This window comes from Sminthopsis crassicaudata, chromosome 2 (genome assembly GCF_048593235.1).
Source record: "Sminthopsis crassicaudata isolate SCR6 chromosome 2, ASM4859323v1, whole genome shotgun sequence".
Lineage (NCBI taxonomy): Eukaryota > Metazoa > Chordata > Mammalia > Dasyuromorphia > Dasyuridae > Sminthopsis > Sminthopsis crassicaudata.
The window spans coordinates 500,484,775-500,509,026 of NC_133618.1; the positions used below are offsets into that span (position 1 = coordinate 500,484,775).

General features: G+C 40.8%; 3 protein-coding genes across 12 annotated transcripts in view; 1 reads left to right on the forward strand and 2 right to left on the reverse strand.

Annotated features, from left to right (window-relative positions):
• Nucleotides 1-739: 739 nt before the first annotated feature.
• TOR1A (torsin family 1 member A) lies at nt 740-7,897 on the reverse strand. Its single transcript, XM_074293865.1, has 5 exons — nt 7,645-7,897; nt 4,958-5,223; nt 3,794-3,969; nt 3,579-3,706; nt 740-2,166 (listed from the first exon to the last, which is right to left on the reverse strand). The coding sequence occupies exons 1-5, from the start codon at nt 7,823-7,825 to the stop codon at nt 1,916-1,918; spliced, it is 1,002 nt and encodes a 333-aa protein (XP_074149966.1). The 5' UTR covers nt 7,826-7,897; the 3' UTR covers nt 740-1,915.
• A 2,968-nt stretch (nt 7,898-10,865) lies between these two features.
• Nucleotides 10,866-18,885, reverse strand: C2H9orf78 (chromosome 2 C9orf78 homolog). Of its 3 annotated transcripts, none has more exons than XM_074293867.1 (10): nt 18,601-18,735; nt 17,728-17,787; nt 17,258-17,473; nt 16,870-16,921; nt 16,462-16,532; nt 16,143-16,220; nt 15,817-16,014; nt 14,431-14,567; nt 14,142-14,240; nt 10,866-13,399 (listed from the first exon to the last, which is right to left on the reverse strand). In XM_074293867.1, the coding sequence occupies exons 3-10, from the start codon at nt 17,407-17,409 to the stop codon at nt 13,308-13,310; spliced, it is 879 nt and encodes a 292-aa protein (XP_074149968.1). In that variant the 5' UTR covers nt 17,410-17,473; nt 17,728-17,787; nt 18,601-18,735; the 3' UTR covers nt 10,866-13,307. The 3 variants fall into 3 exon arrangements, with proteins under 3 accessions (XP_074149968.1, XP_074149967.1, XP_074149970.1); XM_074293866.1 differs by having other exon boundaries at nt 14,136-14,240; XM_074293869.1 differs by lacking the exons at nt 17,258-17,473; nt 18,601-18,735 and adding an exon at nt 18,737-18,885.
• USP20 (ubiquitin specific peptidase 20) overlaps nt 18,169-24,252 on the forward strand; it is a 54,744-nt gene continuing 48,660 nt past the window's right edge. For 3 of the 8 annotated variants that reach the window (XM_074293841.1, XM_074293847.1, XM_074293845.1), the window contains exon 1: nt 20,273-23,608. The gene's annotated coding sequence lies outside the window, so the exon portion shown is untranslated. Of the gene's footprint in view, nt 18,310-18,934; nt 19,116-20,272; nt 23,609-24,252 lie in introns of those variants that run through there. The other 5 variants (XM_074293842.1, XM_074293846.1, XM_074293844.1 and 2 more) reach the window with 5 other exon arrangements.

The window sequence follows — 24,252 nt, forward strand, 5'->3', positions numbered from 1 at the left end:
ACTTGAGATAATATGTAGCTGTTTTCAAATAACTGAAAGGCTAAGTGTGATTTAATGGGAAAAGTATTGACTTTGGGGGTTCAAAGATTCAGATTTCAGTTCCAATTCTATTACTTAAGAACCTCTCTGACTTTGGGTAAATTCCATCCTCCACTTCCAGTCTGTTTCCTCATCTTTAAAATAAGGAATGGAGGCAGAGGAAGAAAGGGAAGAGTTCCTATTTAGCTCACAATTCCATGGCACTTTGTAGCGTTTGTAGATTTGTTTGTGGCAGAAGTGCTCAGACTTAGGGCCAAAGAGCAGAAGTTAGAATGAGGCAGAGACGTGCACTGTTCACATGGTAAAGTTACAACTTTTCTGTTACTGTTTGTTTGCATCTTGGTTAAATGAGGTGAGACTCTAGAGTTTTAGGTATGAGGTCAGACTAGATATCCTTCTAAAAATAATTCTAAGACTATAAGTCCTAGATAACTGTCTTTTAGATAACAGACTATTGTTGAAACTTAATTTATGCAATTCCTAGAAACTTATTCCCAAAAGGAGGGTGTATCTCTATGAGGTAAAGTTTTCTTCTAAATTGCATCATATTATTTAATCTCACCCACTTCCAGCTATCAAACAAATGTTCAGAATTTTTCTCTTCATTCTAACATATATGTCTTATATATGTATATCTTATATATGAAGTGTACAAGGCAAGGGCTTTCAGGGGTTATTTTCTCCTTGAAGAAATGTATTCACAGACTACAAAATCAAATTTTATTGAAAAACCAGTTATTTATAAATAAAAACACTATCCTTAGCATCTTTATTAGATGCATGTAAATTTCCAAGGTTTCCAAGCCAAGGACGAAGATAGTTTTGTTAATCCCTTTATCATAAAAGCAAAAACTGGTCATTGTAGAGAAGGGCTTTAAAATATGGCAGAACTCACCACGTATAAATAAGGAAAGCAGGTACATAAATAGTACAGTTGCTCTTCCTTCGGAGCAAGTCATCATGAGTAAAAAGTGAGATGGACACAAATGGGATATGTTATTTGGCCTTCCTTTTCATAATGTTTCTAGTCATATACTGGAAACATTCAAAATGCCATGTTATTTTCATTGAAGAACAATCCTGTTTTTACAAACTCACTGTTTCAGTTCTTACAAGTTTTGCTAATTACCAGTTATTTTAGTATCACTGCAATGAACTTGCTTGGAAAGACATTTTAAGGCTTTTTGTGACACATGTATATTGAACAGCCTCAAAAGTTCATCTTCTCAAGTATTTTTCCTTTTTTAAAAAACTCTCAGCTCCTGGGGGCAGAAGTGACAATTTCAATTACCCTCTATTCCTCTCTATTCCTGTCCCTGGGCTACACTAATACAGATCTAGGAAATGCCTTCCAGATTATGAATGCTTCTGTACTAAGACATGATCATTATCAAGTTGGGGTTTGTTTTTGTTTTTTGTTTTTTTTTTAAACTCTCAAAACCTCAAAATTTAGACTCTTGGAGCATAATTTCTCATGTTAAAAACTATTTTGAGTCAACTCATATCTTACATAAAACTTACTTGTCTTCTTGAAACAGAAACTTGTAATTTAAAACTTGATTTAAAAAAATCATAGGCACTGTTATAAACATGTTAAATAATGGATGACTTCTTTCATTGGTGCTGTTCCCATAAGTGAAGGAGGCAGATCCAGGTTTTTGAAAAGGTTTGATGGGTACTGCAGATTCTTCTGAATAAAAAATGCAAAGAAGAATTCCCCCCCACTTTTTTTTTTATAAAAGACTTAAAATTCATTTTCCTTTTCATCTAGGCAAAGGAATTTGAAAAAAAAAAAAAAAAAAAAAAAAAAAAAAAACCGAGTGTTTCCATTTTGAGTACTTTCTTTTTCAATGCAAATAAATGCATCCTGAAATATTTAGTCATCGTAATAATAATCCAACTTAGTATATACAGTTTTGCAGCCTTTATCAGAGAAAACTCTCTCCTCTTTGGGGAAGAATGTCATCTCCTCTGCTACTCTAGTTACAATCTCTTCATCAACTTCATAGCCACGAGATTTCATTTCAACTCTGATGCACATTTTTAGATGTTTGTATTCCAGAGGTAGAAATGGAACAAAATAATCAATGAGGTTTCGATCAATTAGGCTACTGTGCCAAAAGCCACCTGGAAGAAAGGGAAACAAAGTCAGTACTGGTGAAAGTTAGTGTTCTTCAGGGAAAGGAGCACTGGAATTACAGTCAGGACATGGATTCCAATTCTCATCTCACATATGCCAGACCTGTGACCTTGAGCAAATCACTTAACTGAGGAAGCTAGACTTGTTTCCTCATCTAATCAGGGATTAGAACAGATGACCCATACAGAATTCTGTATAGTCAGGGAATAACAAAGTCACTATTCCTGCATATTCTGTGGCCATAAATATCACCACTTGGCCTGTACCTCAGAAGATAGGAAGGAAAGAGAAAAAGGATCCATATGGATTGCTTTTTTCATTTTCAAGAGGCAGAGAACTGAAGGCATGCCCCTCAATTGGAAGATGATTGAAAAAATTATGGTATAAAAGCACCATAAAGACAAACATCTTTGAAGGACTTGAGAACTCTGGACAATGCAATGACCAATCCTGGCTGCACAGTGCTAATTATGAAGCCTGCTACCTACCCACAGACAGAGGAAAGATGAACTCAGAGCACGAAATGAAACAAGTATTTATGGATGTGGCCGTTATATTTGTTAGCAAGATTTTGTTTCTTAATGGTATTTTTAGTTAAAGAGCAGAGAGTTGGAGGGAGTGAAAATACGTTCACTAATTTTAAAAAAAAGTTTAAAAAACCAAGTTCTAAAAAGTTAAAATTAGGAATATAAAAAATTCTAGATGAAGAAGTCCACATATCCAATTCACTAGAGCTGTTATAGCCCAAGAAAATTCCTTTTCTTCCTGAATAAAAAGAAAAGATTTAAAATAAGAAAATAAAAAACTATGAAAATTGTTCTAAAAATATTTTAACAGCTCTCTTTGTGGGAGCAAAGAACTAGAAATTGGGGGAATGCCTATCAGTTGGGGAATAGCTAAACAAGTTGTAGAATATGATTGTGCTGTAGGAAATGATGAACAGGTTGACTTTGGATGGAAAGATTTGCATGAAATACTGAAAACTGAAATTAGCAGAACCAAGAGAATACTATGTAAAATAACAGCAATATTACTCACAAAATAACTCCAAAAAATCTAGCTATTCCAAGCATATAAATATTCAAATCAATTACAAAGGATCTATAAGGAAGTACAAATAATATGGTTCATATATATATATATATCATCTATATACACACATATGAATAAATATGTATGTATGTATCTGGGTCAAATGGTGGCATTCTCAAATGCAGAGTGGGAAGGGAAGGCAGGAAGCAAATAGTTTAGACTAAAATGTAACAAAAAAAGGATAAAAACTATGAACATTTCCAAATGTACAGACTAAAGCCTAAAACATTCTAGACATGAAGAAAACAAAGTCCCCTCCCCAACCCATATATACAAAACACTGAGTCACACACATACTGCTACTTACTATTCTTGTTATTGAAGACGGACACAGATAATGCTTGTTCTACATCTTTCAGCTTTATTTCCTCTCTCTGCTTTCCACTCCTCCAAAAATCTAAAGCTATATCTGTTATTCTTTCAGCTCCTGCATTGCTGTGAAATATATATAAAAATAAGAACTTATTTTAGTTGCTTTTAAGACACTTCAGAATTCTTTATTCCTTCCAAGTCTCATCTTACCTGAGAAAGATGAAGATGGCTTTCTGATAGGAGATCCCATCTATCAAATCATAGTAGTCAAGGAACGGCTTGATAGCATCTATAAGCCCTGCATGCATCTTATCCATTTCATCAAATATGAATATAGACCTTGCACAGGCACTCACATTGCCTCGAATCCACAATTGTAACTGGTCCTGGATTACAATAAACCAAAGATACTCAGAGGAGACTTCAATAAGAATTACATATAAAATATATACGAATGTTATCCCAGAAGTAGCTAAAATATATAAGGAATCTTTCTTTTATTGATATCACTTCAATGTCATCCCAATCTTTTTTTTCCCCTTTTGTCATAATTAGAGAAGAAACAGGAAAGAATATGATCCTGTGTATTTTAATGAGGAAAACATAGTCTACTGAGTTATAATATGATAACATCCTACTGATTATCTGGAAATAAAAAATTTTTAGCTCAAATTGGATACTACTAGTTATAAAAGAAAATAAAGCACAATAAAGAATAACCTAGTGAATTAAAAATAGTGGAAAAACTTCTATTATTTATGACCTTAGAACAGTAATACTAATATATCTATATCAGAGAAAGAAATAATGAAGAAAATCAATTTAAGTATTCTTACCCATTCTCAAAGAAAAAACAAAACAAAAAAAAAAAAACCTCCCGAAAAACTTTTGGCAGTGAAATCAAACAAATAAGTTATAGAAATGGTACATGAAAGAGGCTCCACTGGCAGAAGTTATGAGTTCTAGTCTAGTTCTGTAACTAGCTACATGAGTAATAAATAACTTCCTCACTTTGGGGCTCAGTTTTCTCAAATGAAAAATGAGGACTTTTTTGCCAGTTGGATCCCTAAAGTGGGATTCTTCCAGTGCCATATTCTATTCCTATCCTGAACGTTAATTTTACCAATTCAGCACAAAGGACACTTCTACAAAGCTCTAACTGCTTAACTGCTTGTGCATCAAATATATATATTGCTCCCCAAATGCAATAATTTTTAGGAATATGCAAAATACAATATAAAACTGACATCTGGAAAGAAATCCTCCGAGATCTTTTTTTCAATATATTATCTCATGAACTTCACTGCTACCCACAGGAAATTTTCAAAGACTAATCCTCATGTTGTCAGAAAGAATTCCAAATTGTCTTCTTGCCTTATACTGTGTGATGTTCCCAGCATGTGGAAAGTGCAATGTGGCCACAAATAGATGTACATAATCACTGTTAAGTCCACCCTCATAAATATGCTCAGCTATGATTTTGCTGACAAAATTTTTCCCCGTGCCAGTCCATCCATGCAGGGAGAGGGTAAGCGGTTTCTTGGTCTTCGGGTTACTTATGAACCCAGAGACAGCATTTAAAATCACTTTCTTTGCAAGGTGCTGTCCAAAGAGCTTGCTGTCAAGGTCCTTCTGCAATGCTGAGGAAAAAGCAAAACTTGTCATGTGCAAATAATCAACTGGTTTTCAGATTAGACAAAATATACTATCAACTAAGGATTGGTTTGGATCTTCTGGAATGCAAACCAGCTCTGACTAGCATTTGGCTGAAATAACCTGCTTCTTCAGCTCCCCCAAAATACTATGAAAGACACTTCCCACCAGACCCCTTGCTGTTTCTTCCCTGTTGCAAACTTCCTGGGCCCCATCTATACTATGCCACATCATCTTCTACTTTTTTCAAACAGGAACAAAAACTGTCATAAGTTTGCCAAACAGGACTCTGCCTCTTCAGAGTCTACCTCACACGTGAGGATTAAGTACCCAAATTTAACCCTATTTTACTGCCCTCCTCAGTTCAGGAAGAAAACAGGGCTTCAGAGTACTAGTTGTACAACTGAGGCAAGACTCTTTCAACATCTTTCTTCTTTTCAATTAAGATGATACTTGTATTTTCTCTTGCAAAGAAGGTTGAAGCAGGGTCTCCTCTTTTCCCAAACATAGAACCTCCCCCTTTTTTTTGTTGGAGACAGGACGCAGTTCCCATCTTGATTCCCAACTTCCTCCCCATAAAACCTCTACACATCTCAGGAGCCTCTACCATTTTTTCCATGACAACCAAACTATCTTCCCCCTTGACCTTACCAGGTACCATCCAATCTCCACCTTTTACTTTTCTCTGATCTCTCTCCTTGAGGAATACAATGGGAAGACTACTGGACTTGGGAGTCACCTGGTTTTAATTGTAATTTTGTTTGGCTCACATTTCTAGATTACAAAGTGTTTCACTGACAACACTATGAGATGATTTTTTTCTTTTGTTTCATATGTAAGAGGGAACTTTCAGTGTGGAAAATCCCTTCATTGATATGGACGGGCTACTCCGGTTATTTATAGCCATACAATTTTCTGGGAAACTAGGTTAAGTGACATGCCCAGGTCATACAGGACTGAACCCCAGCTGCTTTAGACTCCAAGGCTGGCTTTACCCACCACATCATTCTTGCCTTTCCAAAAAGTGACCTCTGCCAAGAAGCATGGCCAGGTGTGGGGCAGGCTAATTATGACTGGTTCTCACCTTTTAAGATTGTGGCCCCAGACCTGTCCAACTGGACAAGTCATGCTATCTCACGCAGGCTTCTTCCTCTTTAAAACTAAGCTAACATTACCTCATATTAAACCTAATCCAGCAACCCCCTCCCCTCTCTTTCTACTTCTTTTTTTGGCAACTATAATCAAATCAATACCACCATTTTTTTTTCTGGAAAGGACTTGCCAAACAGGTATCTATTAAATACTGCGCCAGGCCCCACACTGGGTATTGGGTAAAGAAATACACAGAACGAAACAATGTCTACTCACAAGGAGTTTACATTTTAACGGAAAGAAACAAGATCATATATATTTATATATGGAACAAACATAACTACAAAGTAGTTTGAAAAGAGAGGCCGATCGGTAAAAGTTCCCAAACTGCAACGGAACTGCATCTGAAAGGAAGGGGCCCTCGGAGGCAGAGGGGATACTCCAGAGGGGGGATAGCCAGGACAAAGGCCCGGAGGCGGGAGCCGGGAGTCCTCTAGGACCCGCGGGGCTGGGGTTCCACTAACTGCCCCCCCACACACACCGCAGCCATCATCCTTCCAGTTACAAAGCAGGTTGGGGGAGCAGGGGCCGCCTTATTTTCGTGGTTTTCCTTTTTTTTTTTTTTTTTTTTTTTTTACTTCCCAGGGCGCTGTATGGTGCCTGTTTCTCTCGCCGCTAGGGGGCGCTGTGTATACCCCCGAGCAAGTCCCTCAGTTTCTACATCTGTAAACTGGGGATAACAACAGCACCTCCCTCCCAGGGTGACTTTAAGAATAAAATACGCTTAAAGCGCTAGATACAAGCTATTGTTACGATTTATGCATTCGTCTATTCACACATTCATAGGTTTCAGACTCTGGATTCTAACCTGAGTCTCCGGCCTCTATCCATCCAGAGGTTCTCTCTAGCACAACGCAATGCCTTTCCGACCACTGGGGTACTCCCGGGCCCGCGATTCGTCCTCGCTAAGGGACCTCAGTTTCCCGATCCGCTCAAACGAAAGGACCGTACTAAATATCCCCAAGGTCCTTTCCAGCTCTCTAAATCCTCCACGGGGGACTCCGCTTCCTCCCCACGGCAGAGACCGGGGGTCTCTCGGGGCCGGAGTCCAGCAATAGATGCTTCCTGGTCCCCCTGAATTAGCTTCCAGGGAGCACTGCTCATTAGTCCCCATCGCCCCACTGAGTAGACGAAAAAACAGACCGAAGGTGAGGAGCCCGGGGGTTGTCGCCCTCCTCCCCCTCCCCCCCCCTTCCTCTCTCCCCCTCCCCCTCCTCTCCCGCCACCTCGCGTCCCAGACCCCGGGCTGGCCCTACCCTCGCGGCTAAGGCTCTTCTTCCGGCCGCAGCACTCGGTGAAGAGGCAGTAAAGGCGCGGGTAGGAGATGTACCCGGTGAGCACGCCGGCCAGGGCCAGCCCCAGGCTGATGGGCTCCACCGCCAGCACCAAGGGCGGCGCCAGGAGCAGCAGGCCCAGGGCGGCCCGGACCAGCTTCATGCCCGGACCCGCACTGAGCCGAGCCAAACCGAGCCCGCCTTCCCGGCCGCAGCTTCAGCCGGTGCCAATGACAGGCTGCCGCCGCTTCCGGCTCCGCCCCGCCTCTACCGTCCGCTTCCATCTTTGTGAGGGGGAAACGCTTCCTGCGCTTCCTCGGAGCACTGGCAGCGACACCGCGGTCGGCCATCTTGGAGTCGGGCAAAAAACCAACTTCCTTCCCACTTTTCCTTTCTCCGCCCCCTTAAGGCAGCGGTTTTCAGGGCTCTTTCACACTGGAGAGAGGAAGCCTTGAATTCAAACACGACTATGTTTCCTTGACAACAAGTCATTCACCTCTGCCAGCCTTCGGTTCTTCAGCTGCAAAGTGAGTCTCCGAGTCTGGGCAGCTTTCTCGAACTTGGGCTCAAATCAGTGTGCACTTTTTTGTTTCTTGAAAGGGGGTCAAACATTGGAGCAGCATACTGAGCTTTAAAATAATAGCCATTCTCAGATCACCAAATTTCTCTAGGACAGTTGTATTCTAAATATTGAATTTAATAGGACCACTGTTAGCATAGAAAACATGAGGATGGACCTCAACACCCAAGGTGGCCACATACTTCTTCTCAAATTCACCAGTCAAGTGACATTTTACAAATATGTTTTTTTTTCTACTACTGCTATCACCAATACAAGCTTGAACTAAATGTGGAGTTTTCCTTGGGCAGCCTTGGTGATGTTCTTCTAGAAGCATTTGTCTTTGCCTGAATGAATTGATTCTAAATTAAGTGCATTTTTCACTATACATTTCCTTAACTTCAATAGGATTGAGTTTTCTTTGCTATAAAATGAGGCAATTGGCCTCCAAGATCTCTTACCTGAGATTCTGTGATTCTTGACACGAAAAACTGACTAGATGGTATTATTGCCTACTACATACTAAAAGTGTTAGGAATACAAAGATTAAAAATTAAAATGTGCCCTTGAAAATCTTACAATGACATCCAATATACTGAAAATACATCTCCACAGATATATACAATATATTTTTTTAATACCTGATGGGTAATTTCATAGGTATGCAGAACTCTCCCTACCAATGTAGAATGGCTTATCAGTCAATCAACAGCCATCAGTCAATAAACATTAAATGCCCATTATGTGCCAGGCAAGGTGCTCAGTGTTAGGGATACAAAGAAAGGCAAAGCAAAATCCCTGCCCTCAAGGAGCACACAATCTAAAGGGGCAGACATGTAAAAAACTATGTACAAAGTATGTATGGGATATACTGTAGATAATCAATGGAGGGCAAATATAGAAATTTAAGATCATTGTACATGATAATCAATGGAGGGAAGAGATTAGAATTGAGGGATTGGAGAAGGTTCATATAGGTGGGGATTTAGCTAGGACTTGAAGTCAGGAGGTAGAGATGAGGAAGGAGAGCATTTTAGAGAGAGCATCCAGAGAAAATGCCCCCTGAAGAGATGGAATGTCTTGTTCAAGGAAAAACAAGGAAGCTGATGTCCCTGGATACTGGAACATATGATGGGACAGCATAGTAAGTCAACCGTGTCAAGTCTACCACTTTTGAATAAAATGCCTGGCTTATGAATGCCAGGGCTAGGGCTCACACATACAAAACTTGTTCACTCTTCCTGAGGTTAATTGCCTGCTTGATAAGCTTGTTTTTCAGTGTCAACTCCGGAGGAAAGGAAGGGATTACTCTCCTACTCAGCATACGCTGGCCATTTTATGCTCATTTACTAATTACTCAACCAAAAACGGCTTTTTAGTTGTCTGCTGAGCCACAAAGGTTTGTTTTTTTACTTACGGTGGACAAGGCGATATCTGCTCTTAAGCATCTAGATAGTAGAGGGAGCACCAGGGATAGCAACCTGGTCTCACATGTGGCTCTGAATAGGTCTTTTTCTTTTGTCCATTTGAGTGTCTTTCTTAATTTTAGGTGATGCATTGGAATGAACTAAGCCGTGGATCCTGTAAGCTTTGAAGAAGAGTAACAAGTGAGCAAGGATCTAGAGTCCATCTTAAGAGTCTGTCATTATCATCAGCAACAGCAGCAGCAGCAGAGAAGCATCAGCATAGCTATTTGGAGTGAACTGCCTGACCTCATCCATGAATGGTTAGACTAATAAAGAAGTAACTTTTCTGGCAGGAATCCCACATTAGGCTTTCGGGGCAAATATTTCCTGGCGGCAGCTCTAAGCTGAAGCCCACTGTCTTCAGGCATTGAAGTGGTACAGACCCCATTATGAAAAGGATATTTTTATTTCTGGCCAATGTGTCTTTTCAGCAAATATCCTTTGGTAAAAGCTAACTGGTGCCAAAATGTTTGTGGCAGCTCTTTTTGTTGTAGCTAGAAACTGGAAGATGAATGGATGTCCATCAGTTGGAGAATGGTTGGGTAAATTGTGGTATATGAAGGTTATGGAATATTACTGCTCTGTAAGAAATGACCAGCAGGAGGAATACAGAGAGGCTTGGAGATTCTTACATCAACTGATGCTAAGTGAAATGAGCAGAACCAGAAGATCACTATACACTTCAACAACAACACTGTATGAGGATGTATTCTGATGGAAGTGTAAATCTTCAACAAAAAGAAGATCCAACTCACTTCCAGTTGATCAATGATGGACAGAGTTAGCTACACCCAGAGAAGAAACACTGGGAAGTGAATGTAAATTGTTAGCACTAATATCTGTCTGCCCAGGTTTCATGTACCTTCGGAATCTAATGCTTATTGTGCAACAAGAAAATGGTATTTACACACATGTATTGTATCTAGGTTATATTGTAACACATGTAAAATGTATGTGATTGCCTGTCATCGGGGGGAGGGAGTAGAAGGAGGGGGGGATAATTTGGAAAAATGAATATAAGGGATAATATTATAAAAAAATATATAATAATATAAAAAAAAAGCTAACTGGTATTAACTGGTTAAATGATACGGAGATGCTCATCACTGGAGCAATAGATACTAATTGGGGAATATGTTGGAATAGGGGATTGAGCCAATAAAAAGAAATAATAAATGACATTTCCAACTCCTCAGTGGTTTTATTATTAACCTAAGGGGGAGATAGAGCCCGCCCTCTGGGGACCTGTCTGCAATAGGGAGGCAGAGTGGGAGCAGGAGCTAGAATAATGATACCAAGTGTTTAAGGACTACATAATAATAAAAGAGGAATCACAAAATTACACAATATATTCATAATATCTGACATATATGCAGTGTCCACACCCACAGTCTTCCACATCTGTAAAGATGGTACCTTCTAATATCTCTTTCTTGAGTACAAGGTTGGTCTTAATAATTTCACAGTATCCAGTTTCCATTGTTATTTCCATTTCCATTGTTCAATTCATTATACATTTAATTTCCTGGTTCTGTCAACTTCAGATTATACCAGTTGATATTTTCTTATGCTATCACACTTAGCCCCCATCTTCCCTAACTCTAACTCACTACCATCCTTTTTGTTTCTTCTTCTGAAAACTTTATTCAGATCAATACTACCATTACTTTTGGAAAGAACTTGTCAATTAAATGTTATTTCCCTCATCACTTCTGAGTCCTTGCAAACTAAAACAACTTTTCTTAGCCACCACTTCCACCTTTAGAATGTTACACTATGAAGGGCAGAGACTGTCTTAAGAGTTTCTGCCAGAGTCCTCTAAAATCCAGGTCACCTCCTGGCCACACACAGCATCAAAGCAGGACTTTAGTGGAAGCCAGTCCTCACTGAATTATTGGATCATGGAATTTTAGGGACCCATTTCCCTTTCTGAGTTGATATCTACACTTCTCTCTGATAAGCACAGTAAATACTGATTGTATGAGGGCAAATTAATAAAGGAATACTAATACATCTCTATTACAAAGACCACTACTGTGACCCAGAGCAAATCATTGAACCTTGACAAACCTGTTTCCTCACTTGTAAAATGAGAGGGTTGGATTAAATGACATCCATTCAAGCCCCATATCAACAATCTTATAATACAACTCACAAATCTATAGCACTTTGCAACTAATCACAAAATACTTTCTTTTAGCCTATGAGGTAGGTAGTGTAAGTATATTATTAGTTTAATGAATGAATGAAAAAGCATTCATTAGATGCTTACTATGTGTTAATCTCAAAAGGCAAGGTGAATAATCCCTCACATTTGTAGAGGACTTTACATTTATTCTCTTGACAGGCCCTAAAATATCACATTTTGGACCTGACTTTCCTTGAACCAAAATTTTCAGCCTGATAGCACAAACTTTTGGGAGCATTTTAGGAGTTTTCTAGCCTCCTATCCCAAGATGATCACTGACTACTTCTTCCAGAAGGAGGCCTACTTTGAAACAAAAAAGGAAGCCTACAATCCAAGTGGCAATGTTTTTTAATATCAAATAATTTTATGAAACATCAATTCCTTATAAATCAGGTTTTTAAAAAATGTCTTGAAGGAGGCTTGAAAGTCCACTTCAGTCACTCAGGTTCACTCTGGAGTTTAAGAATATAGAACCCTAGTTCCCTGGGCATCTGTAATGCCAGGCACCAACAGATCTGGCAGAAAGTAAATATCCCCCAGATACATTTGAAGTGTCTGACTTTAACTTCTATTTTAAGAATTATGTATTATATTATGCAATAATTAAAACATCCAGCTATAACTTCTTGATAGAGAAATAAATTGTATAGAACAACCAATAAGATTCTGGGAAAGTCAGAGAAGCCACTGTTGTCTCCTTAACTCTATCCTGGATTTCTTTGCTATTCTTGTTTTCTTCCTTTTTAAAAATAAGCACTATAGGGTTACAAAGTTCTTACTTGATCTTCACAACAGCCTTTTGAGGTAAGGTAATGTAGTTATTAATCACCCCATTTTATAGACAAGGAAAGTGTGGCACAAGGGGAAAGGAAGACTTGCTCAAGGTCACACAGCCAAGTAACAAATTTCAATCTTGTGAATACTTCCTCAACAAGATTTCCTAACTAAGCTATGGATCAATGCCTGGGTATAAGAAAATAGTTTAAAGAATACAATCACATAAATTCTGTGCCTATTTCACATGACCCAAATATCAAAAGAAAACCAACTTATTTACAAAAGAGATTTGGAAATAGTAACAAGAATACTATTTGACAAAAAAAAAAAAAAAAAAAAAAAAAAAAAAAAAAAAAAACACACACAGGAAAACCTCACAGCTTAATGAGGTTATTAACCCACATCTTAAGAAAACTTGGCAGGTAACATGCAAGATCATTACATTCGATTTTCATATGGTCACATTCATACTTATTTGCAAAAAAATTAGTAATAATTAAAAAAATCTAAAAAGATTATAAAACAACTACACGGTCTAAAGAGTTCAAAAAGAAACAAACTTTTCTTTCTGTGATATTTACACTGCATCTTGTACTTGACAAAAAATAAACTATCTGCAAAAATCCCCTCCCCACCTACTCCCATTGAGTTAATATCAATATCGTCTGTTCATCTTCTTAAACTTCTCATAATGATAATCATCAGTTGCCTTTTCATTAGGGGGGCGCTTTCGATTTGGAGGAGACTCTTAAAGAAAAAAAAAGAAGAAAAATATGTCAGCCATAGCTTAAAACTGAACATCTTAGGCAATAAATATCAGCAGTTACTATGCACTTGATGAAGGTGAAGGGAAGATGGCAATGTTCAAGCAGGAGCTTCCAGGACAGATTCCTGTTATTCTCTTGCTAGGGGATTCCCTACAAGTGAGGACCGGAGAGGAGAGTCACAGAAGATAAGAAAGTCTTCTCTTTTGCCACTCTGATCATATGCCTCTTAGAATACAGTCAGGGGAACCTCAAGGCCAGTCCCACCCAGTGCCAGATGTTAAGAGAACCAGGCCAAACAAGCAGACATGGATTAAATAGCATTCTTTTAGGGCCAAAAATAATAGTAGTCAAAATAGAAAGAAAATAGAAAACTATGATTTTTTTTCTATTTAGGATAAAAGGAAAAGCCTAATAGTGCTGGGCTTTTGGAGATAAGGAAGTCAGGGCAGAGTCCCAAAGCACCTCTTCTCAGGGAGCATGTTCAGGAGCAGCTACCAATGGAGGCCCTTTGTGTGCTCAGTTTGCTGGGCTTTCAAGAGAAATATGCAAAATTTTAAAAGGGTTATAAAAATATCAGCCTTAGATAAAATATGCAGAATACACAGTCTCTAAAAAAAGGTCTTGCCATCGAATGCCTTTTTCTTTTCTTTCCTGTCCTTGCCATACCCAAGGACTCTCCCCCAAACCCCAAACCAAGGAAGTATAGAGACACTTGCTCTTACTCTCAGGTTCCGGCTTCTCTGTGTCTCCCACCCTGAGAGGTCGGGTTTTCGGCTCCTCTTTGTGCCTCCGAACTGGGGCGTTGAGCTCTTCGTGATAAACTAATAGGGAATAATTGGACAACAAATTCAGCAAACACTGAGAAGTACCTACTGTGTGCAGCTTACTCACAAGTTAAGAACTATAAGTATGTTCTTGCCCACACTGTGGAACAGAAGTAAGAGAAAGGGTATGTGGTCCGGTCACTGTGGTGTCCTGAGAGAGGAAGGCAGGTGTCTGAGAGACACTTACATCGGTTGTGCTGCACATAATTCACAGCCATGTTGGTGGGAACAAAAGAAGTTTCACTGTCTTTCTTTTTGTTCTGTTGCTCAGCCAGTAGGCGTGCCTTGGCATCTTCTGTTGAAATGATATTCTTTATTTTTGCACTGTAGAGAAGAGAAGGAAAAATCACTTAATCTTAAAATATGGGAAATTCAAAAGCAAGAGTTAAGACTGCCACCTTTCCTCCGCCCTCACCAAGTACACAAGAGACAGAGGATCATTAAGTAGAAAGAAGCTGGGGGGGAGAGTTCTTTACTAAGATTTTAACCAAGTCCACATGCAGAGGAGGCCTTAAAGAGAAAGGACACATCCACATAAATAATTTTTGGTTAATATATTGGTTTGTTACTATCTATAACTGTTTTGTTAATACATATATTTGGTTACTACATTGATTTGCATTATTTCCTCTCTTTTAAAAAACAACTGTTTTAAGCTGAAATGAAGAGGGATGATTAAGAAGGAATCTCAATTAATTATTGCCAATTTCACTGTTAAGAAGAAAGTCGGAGGCCTCAAGGATCAAAATGCCTTCCTGAAACCAATATTTAAAAGCACTTTTACTTTTAACCACAAGTGTGTATGTGTGTGTGTGTGTGTATCTAGTGATTTTTATTGGCATAGGGACTTCCCAGGAAACTTCCACTTCCAATACAGACTGGTACTTGTGCTGCCACTTCTAGCTTCTGAGTTACCTGGAATACCAAAAGGTATTCCTTGATTTGCCCAGAATAGCACAGCTAGTACAGACCAAGAGCAGGACTATTAACTCCAAAGCCAAATCTATCCACTTCACTTTTTCATGGGAGGGAACGATGGGGAGAAAGAAAACAACTTCAAAGACTGGGTTAAAAGAAATAAGTGCTCATCAGCCCTTCAAACTACAATCTGTTCGGGCTATTGATCCAGAGTCCTTGTTAGCCCTCTCCAGTTACATTTGCTATTCTTGAAGTAGCACGGACTGAACTTAAAACATTAAATTTATTTTTTATTTTTGCAACACTCCCCCCTTAAGTTCTATCTAATGTGAACTGTTCAGTCAGGTAGCAGTATATAAAAAGTTCTACATTTGGAATCAAGAGGACATTAGTTCCAATTGTGCCTCAGACACTAGATTATGACATTAGTTAAGTCAATTAACCTCTGTCTACTTTAGTTCTCTCATCTGTAAAATGAAAATGAAATGAAAACAGCACCTACCTCCAAGGATTGTTGTAAGGATCAAATGAACATAAATTGGAAGGTATTTTCCAAATGTTAAAGAGATATGTATGCTAGTTATTAGGATGATTATTTCTAATAAATAAATTATTTCTATTGATTGAAAGAATAAAGTAAGAGAATGAAACCTACTCAATGCCTAAGTCCACCTCGGGAATGCCACTCAGCATCTGGTTGGACAGCATCTCTTCTGTTTTTTTAGCTGAGGAGACTCGGATGCTCTCGGGGAGTTCATAGAGACAGTCTTCAGCATTCTTCAACTTCACTTTCAGCTCCTCATTTTCCATAATTCCTTTCCTCTTCTTTAATTCAGTCTCAATGTATTTCATCCTAGAATACACCAAGAGACAGCAAGTAGCATACACGATAGGCTCTGATTTATCACCCTTTGGTTGGTCCAGCAGTCCCTTGCTTTAGTTGGGAAATAGGTTCACACCCTAGAGAACAAAAACACTTACATGTCAGCATCTTCATCTCTTCGATTGGTTTCTGCTGAAAATGATGTCCCTAAGTTAAGGTCCTCCTCTTCATTAATCCTAAATGGAGACAGAAGTATGGTATGTTTAATGTTGCTTTGGGAAAAAAATTATTCAGTTCATAAAAAAAAAAAAAAAACATTAAAGAACATTTTGTGAGTCCTTTTTTCACAGCTGCTGTTTCTTCTAATCTCTCTGAGGATGCAAATGAGTCTTCCTACTACTATGAGCAATCAAAATTGAATATATTCACAGGGAGAGAAAATGTTCTCAACAGTTTCTAAAAATGTTTTCCACCAACCTGTCCTTGTTTCTTTCCTTAATTTTCTTCATGTCCACCATTCCACCAGTGTTGATATTAAAGGGATCATCCTACCAAAAAAGAATGATGATTATAATGAAGACCAAATATGGTTTGTAAGTTCCATGAGGGACAATGATCATTTCTTATTTGTGTTTATTATTACCCATAGTATAATTATTGGTGTTTGAACAATACTGAGTGCTAGACTCTAACACTTAGGATCCTGAATAAGTTATATTAATAAATGTTGGTTGATGTAGAATAGATAACCTTTCTAGAGGACAACCTACTTTCTGGAGGACAAATATGCTTTATTGAATACACTTTTAAAACCTACAAATCTTTCAGGGTCATCCTTCCTAGCCAAATATCATGACATTCATCAAAGATGTCAGCAAAACTCACCACTAGAGTTGTTTCTTCCTGTACTTTCTCCCCAACCAGAAGGGCTACAGCACTGGGGAAAAAATGTGGGTACAACTCAAAGACAGAAAAACATAAAGCAGTCAATTCAAAAATTTATTACCCAAGCTGACCAAAAAAAAAAAAAAAAAAAAAAAAAAAAAAAAAAAAAGCTTATGTGGATAATGGCAGCCAAAAAGGCATGTTAGGAAAGATTATGTTTAAAAAGCAAAACCAAAAAAACCAAGCCAATAAGACTAAAAGTGATACTAGACTTTCAACTTTACCAGTATGTTCTTAGTTCTTAACAGCTAGAATAGGATTTAGAGGTAACCTCCTCCAAAACTCCATTCCCTCCCACCCAGGTCACAAAGATAAAAAGAGCCAGCACTTGAACCCAGATCTTGTGATTCCAAATCCAGCTCTCTGTGTACTGCTTCCATTCTCCATGATCTTTCCAAATGCCACTGAGAGGGCCTCAAAATTTCTGCCAGTTCCTTCAGTTCCACAGGATGTAAACAATATGATTGGGGTCTCTCTCATATTCTCTAAATAATTTTGATGATGTCATTTTCAATGCAAAGGTCATTCCCCTTGGCAGAGAAAACTGAAACAAAATAAACATTAAGCACCTCTTTTGTGTCCTCTTGTCTACTTCTCATTCTGAACTATTGACAAACACCTAGAAAAAGCAGGGGAAGCCAGGTGGTAGATGAAATGTCTTAGTGTACAATTTAACAGGAAAGATAAGCTATTTCAAGTAGCTGTACATTTGTGACAGCATTTTACAAAGAGGGTCCAGACAATACTTTTCATCTTCTCTTCTGACTGTAGTCCCCAGTCCAAGGGGGCCGGACCTACCTCACCCCTTTAGGTCGTCTCCTCAAACTCTGAACTTCTTTGGTTTCCTCCAGTTTCAACCTGAAGATAACAGAGAAATGATTGAGCAACTCAAAAATCAAAATGAAATAAGGTCTAGTTATTGAGAGCTCTTTCCCTGGGGGTCTATAGTTCCAACTAAGGAAGGTTAAGGAGATTTTCTTACCTGCTGTGGGACAACAGCCCCAAAGTGTAGCAGTTTTCAACCTAATGATGTGTGTGTTGGGCTCTTGGGGGAGGATTAGGGGAAATTTAAAGGGCGAGTTAGGAATTAACTTTTGTTAAACTGACAAATTAGATTTCAATAGTGATACAAGAGCTCCTTTATTTCCTCCATGTAACAAACATCGTTCCGTTTCCTCTCAGAGGAGAGTTTGGTAAATCTTCGTCTGCCGCGGGGTGGGACATAACACTCATGCACGTCTGTACGTGTGAGAAGGAGAACGATGTTCCTCCCGCCAGATCACGGGGCAGCGTGAGGACGGACTGGGATGACCCCGGGGCCATAGCCTCCCAGTACTGCAGCTCTGTCAGGGTAACGCCATCCGGAAGAGAACACGGCAGGTACTTGGGGCACACCGTGCGTTCCACACAGTTGTCAGTAAGACAACAGGCGCGGATTAAGCATCGCTAAAGGGGTACCGGGATACAGAGAGAGGCAAAGCCAGAGCCTTCCTCAGAGAGCTGTCATTGGCCCGCAGGGGCGGGGCGGGCGGAGAAGCCAGCCCTGGGCACGGTACAAAGAGGGGAAGACTCCCCTCCCCCGCGCCTGGGGGACACCTGCCTAGCGAGGGGCAGAAGAGACTACCCCTTGCTCCCCTCCCCTCCCCCAATAAAAACCAGGTAACAAGATACCAGACAAAAAGGCTCGGGATAGGGCCAAAAGGTCGGCTGCCCTCCGGTCAGGGAGGGGGCTGAAGGAGGGGGCTGGCAGGTCCTGGAGGTCCCCTGGGGGGAGGGCCTCTCCGCACGCAGTCCCGCTGCCGCTCACCGCACTTCCTCGCTGTCCTCGTCCTCGTCCTCGTCCGAGTCGCCGCGGCGCTTGCGGAAGGTCTTGCTGGGCCTCATGCTCCCCGCTCCCGGGCTTCTCCCAGGGGCGGCTTGGGGGCCCCGACTGGGCTGCCTGGCCTCGGACCTGCGCAGATGCTCGGGGCCGGTTCCGGCGCAGGCAAGTGCGGTCAGAGCTGCTTGCCGAGTCCGCGGCTGCGGGCCCGCCTCCGGCTCCCTGGGCCGGCCCGGGCGCTCCCCATAGGGCTGCGCGCTCGAGAGCCCGCCCCGCCCTGGCCGAGCCCGCCTCCATTCTGCGCCGCCGCCGCCCGGACCGCGGGGGATGGGAAGGAGCAGCGCGGCTCGGGAGCCTGTCAGCCCAGGTGAGTGTGGGCGCTTGGGGCGTTGGACGCCGGTTATCCTCGCTGAGCAGGGGCCTGGGGAGGGGAGGAAGGCTGCGAGCTTCTGCGGAGGACCCTCCCCTCCCCTCTCCCGGGCTCTCCTCCTCCCCCATTCCTCCCTCCTCTCCTTCCCTCCCTCCCCTATTCCTCTCAGTGAACCTCCCTCTTCTTTTTCCTCTCCTGTTCTTCTTCTCTGTTCCCCTCTTCTCCTTTCTTCTCCCCCCTCCCTCCCCCCAAATCCCGCGGGAGCGCTGGTCAGAGTAACACCGATGCTCCACATTCCGCGCCCTCCTCCCAAAAAAGATGCTTTCCAGCGGATCAGATTTAGGCAAAATAGCAGAACCAACACCTCCGGTTTGTACCACTGATTCTGGTACATTTTAATAGTTGTTTGATTCAGACTGTAAAGAATTGATGATTAAAAGTGAATGAGATCATATAAAACAATACTTTTAAAAGTAAATTTGGAAATGTAAAAGATTTTCCCAACATCCCACAGTCCTGAGATGAATTTTTTTAAAGGAAAAAAAAATTACACCTTTCCCTCCTGTTATTTTAAACTACACTCCACTAACATTTGCGCCAGGATCCAGACCTCTGTCATCCCTAACCAATCAGCGGGAGTCTTGTGTGGTTCTTTCTGGTTATCTTTAGTATAGTAACCTAATGCAACTGGGTTCTGGAAGGAGATTCTGTACTTGATTTTAATATTAACTTGTAGGGGCCCTTGGCCAGGCTGTTTAATAATTCCCCAGCTTGCTTTAAGAGCATGAAATCTCTTCCTCACAAAGTCTGTGAGGATTACCTTCATCTTTTAAAAGTGGGTTTTTATTAGCCCATAGTAATTGTCCACTTTTTTTTTTAACCATAGGGAAGGTTATTCTGGTAGTTTGGATCTTCAGCTAGCAAATTGTTCCAGTTTTAACGAAGTGGGGCCCCACTTGCCCTCCCTAAATATCCTTTTCAATTGCCTTTTCCCCCCTGAGCCACTTGGGTTAAGTGACTTGCCCAGGGTCACACAGCTAGTAAATATTGAGTGTCTGCGAGGTCGGATTTGAACTGAGGTCCTCCTCACTTCTGGACTATGCACGCTATCCACTGCGCCATCTAGCTTCCCCCTTTTCAATTGCTGGGTTTTTTTTTTTTTTTTTTTTTTTTTTTTTGCCAGATCTCATATCTTTGAACTGCCAATGTTGACTCGTATCTGGGAAATATGGTATTTTTTTTCCTCTGAAAGAGTAAAGCTTAACTTGCCCTGAGCTACAACATATTACAATATATCACAATAAGCCTGTAAAGTAAATGGCACTAAGTAATCTTTAAATACAGATAAATAGTAGATGTTGAGACTGGATATCTTGTATCAAAACTATCGTTTTGTTTTGAGTATTGCTTACCTAACTAGCCCCTCCAAAGGTTCTTCTGAACTCTAACTTTAGCTGTAATCTAGGCCTCTGCACACTGACTATGCCCTTCAATGGAAGAATTGAATAAGTAGCCTATCTCATAAGTTGGTACTATGACTAAATGATTGGCAATGGTGGTTTAGTGGAATTAGCACTGGACTACAAATTAGAAAACCTGAGTTTGAATTCTGGCTCTGCCCCTTGTTTGCTACATGATTTTAAAGAAATCACTTAAATTTGATGCTTCTGTTCCTTCATATGTAGAGTGGGGATGATATCTGTATTACCTACCTCACAGAACTTTTGTGATGTAGATCATGGATGTAGACGATGGATATACAGCGTTTTATAAACCATAAAGTGTTGTTTTAATGTCAGCTTTTGCTACTTTGAATTTAAATTTAATGTTTGTTGGATTGAATTTGTGAGAATATTTTGATTATTTTGTTTTGTTTTAGGAGGGATATTTGGTATGGTTTGAACTGGTTAGCTAGCTGTTTGCTTAAAAAAATTGGTTTAGATTAAAGGTCAGTAAAATTAACATTTGTCTTCAGGAAATTAGTATTTGTGATTCAGCAAATTGGTACCATTTATTCTGATTCCTTGTTTGATTGGTAGTATGGTGAAAAGATCACCAGACTTGGGTTCTGCCATTAACTTTCAGGGTGACTCTAGCCCTCAGTTTACCCAAGATGAACAGGTTACTAGCTGATGTGTCATGGGCTTTCTAGCTCTAAAAGACTACACATATATCTAAGTCCCTGTTTAAAAGTCTGAGTGATCTCTCTAGGACAGAGGTGTATAATACGACACACATAGTCTTCAGTATATTAGAACATGAAAATGTAATTGGAAAATGTTTAACAAAATATATAAAATACAATAAAACATAACAATAATATATGTTTTTCTTAAGTCCATATGCGTTCTGAAAAGATCCTTACATCTGGTTTAGTGGCCTGGTTTCTATTTGAGTGTATAGAATAATAATTACGCTCAAAGATCTTTTTATATATATTTCATTTTATTCTCACAATGACTCTGACAAGTAGGTACCATTATTATTCCCATTTTATAGATGTGGAAACTTAAGGTAGATAGGTTGAGTGACTTGCCCTGGGTCTCACAGCTAGAAAGTTTTCAAGGCCAGAATAGAACTCAGGTCTTCTGACTTTAGAGTTTTATCTACTGTACTACCTGGTTGCCAAGGATTGCCTAGTGTATATGTTGTTTGTTATTAGGCTTTGTTGATTTTTCCCTACCTCTAGCCAGTCTTCTTGCACTGTATATGAAAATCCTGTTCCTATCAAATCCCTGTTTTTTGTGCAGAACAGTAGGGTTGGGTAATAAAAGGTTTTAGAATTACAAATTATGGTCTATGCCCTCAAGAAGTTTACAGTTTAGTTGAGCAGTTTAGATCCTCACAAGTTAAATCATTCTCTTAACTAGGTATTTATTGAGTACCAACTCTGGACAAAGTACTGTACCAGTCATTGAAGATGATGGACAAGGCCTATGCCCTACTCTCATTTTAATGAGGGAAATAAGATAAAAGGAGTAGAAATAACAGCAACAATGTTTGTTTATTATATTATTTTAAATTTTAGGAAACATTTTCTTCCCAATAATTTATAACTATAATGCAAATTAAAATATCCCCTTTCAGATTGCTTGAATTTTTGTGTTCTGGGCATCTTTAATGCCTTGAAGCAATAAATATTTAATAAATGTTTGCTGAATTAAGTGTGTAAAAATATAAATATTCATATTGAGTGTAATAGTAAAAATATTTAAATAACAGTTCAAAACAATACAAGATGTCATAAGGTTATAGCTGATTGTGCAGCTAATTATGTAGCAAATAAATGCACTAGGAGCCAGCCATCACTGGGAATTGGACAGGGCTGAACTAGTCTTTGAAGGCTTCTTGGAGAAAATAGGGCCAGTGCCCAGGTCTGGAAAGTTAGTCAAAATCCAGACCAGGAGAGAGAAGGGAATCTTGTTTGTTTTCCCATAACGGTCCTGTGCCTCTACCCCAGTTCCCCCGGGATTTCTAATACTCCTGTTGTCAGTGCCGGGCTGACACCTCTCCTTTCTCCTCGGCAAAAAGATTGTATACTGCCCTGTAGAATATAAATTCCTTAAGGACATAGACAGTTACTTATGCGGGTTGGGTAGTGGTCTTTGACTTCCAAATGACTGGGAAATAATAGGTGCTGATTCCCTGGTGCTGAACTCTGGGGTTATTGACTGCTGACACAGGTTTGCTCTCAAGAAAATGGCAGTCCCCAGGAGGAAGGACAGGAAAGATGTTTGGTTGCAAAGGCTATGATTACTTTTCTTTTTAGTAAGGTTTTCTGATTATCTTTAAAAAAAAAAAAAAAAAAAAAGTCACCATCACTTTCCAGTGATCCCACCGATTGCATCGACCCCTATAACAAGTAAAGCTTGCATGCAATCCAGTCTTCGGCCAGGGCTGAAGATGTATTTCTTGTACCGTTCCTTAAGTCCCGCATTTCTGCAGAAAGGTTAAGCAAGGTCCCCTTCCCCGGGAGGAGGTAACCAGGGCACTGGGGGAGAGGGCCACCCCAGTAAGCCCCAGGAGTCCCCGCCTCTTGGGCTCAGAGTTGGGATGCCTGCGGGCCCCGCCTCCGCCCTTGGCCTAGGCGCTGCTAGGCTTCTGCAGCTGGAGCCACAAGCTGGAATGCTCGTGGGCTAGCTCTCCTGGTAGAAGGCACTTTTTCGGCGCCCCCTGCCCCTACTCAGTTCGTGGACCAGCCCGGCGCGGCGCCCCTCCTCCCCAGCCTTCCCTTGGATTCTGTCCTGATTCTGAAGGGAGTCTTTCTCCCTCCCTGAACCCCAACCTCTAACCACGAGTCTGCTTCGCCCCCCCCCCCCCACCTTCGGGCATAGTCCTGGACCCCCGGCCTCGGTCTGAAGGCGGGCGGAGTCCCGGGGCCCTAGGTTGCCGCAGCCGCAGCCCGAGGCCGGAAAGGCGAGGCGAGGCGAGGCGAGGCGAGGCGAGGCGAGGCGGAGCCCAAGGAGGGCAAGGACCGGAGGAAGGGACCGGTGAGCAGCTGGGGCCCCGTTTCTTGCGTTGGGGGACTGGGGCGGGGGTTGGTCCCAGGGCTTAATTCACTGAGGTTTAAGGAATTGGTTGGAGATTGGTGGGGGAGAGTAAGGAGGAAGGGATCAAAGAAGGGGGAAATGAAAGAATGGGGGGAGGGGAACCAAACCCACCGCTTTGGAGAGTTGGGGTAGAGGGGACAGGTTAAGGGGAGAAAGGTGGGAGGACCGGAGGACAGTTAAAGGGGGATGGAGAAGGGTTGAGAGAGAAAAGGAAAAATGGGGAGGGTGGTGAAGGTGAGGGCACGGCCGAGAAGTCTGGGAGTGATTTTTGGGGAGGTGCTGAAAAGGTTTAAAAGTAATGGGGCATTGTGGATAGATGTCCCATCTCCTCTCACCTCACCCCCCCTTCCCCACCAGATGAGGAGAAGTTTGGCAAATTGGAAATTTTGGTGGGAGATAGTAATAAAACCTCGTCGGAAATGTGAGGGGTTTTTTTTTTGGGGGGGGAAGAGTGGTTAAGGTTAGTGAGAAGGAAGATAATTATATTTGGAAGTTAGAATTGAGGGAATATATGGGGCGGGGAGAGCAAACTAGGCAGTTAGTGTTTGGAGCGGGGGATGGTTTAGGAGAGAGGATGGAGTTGT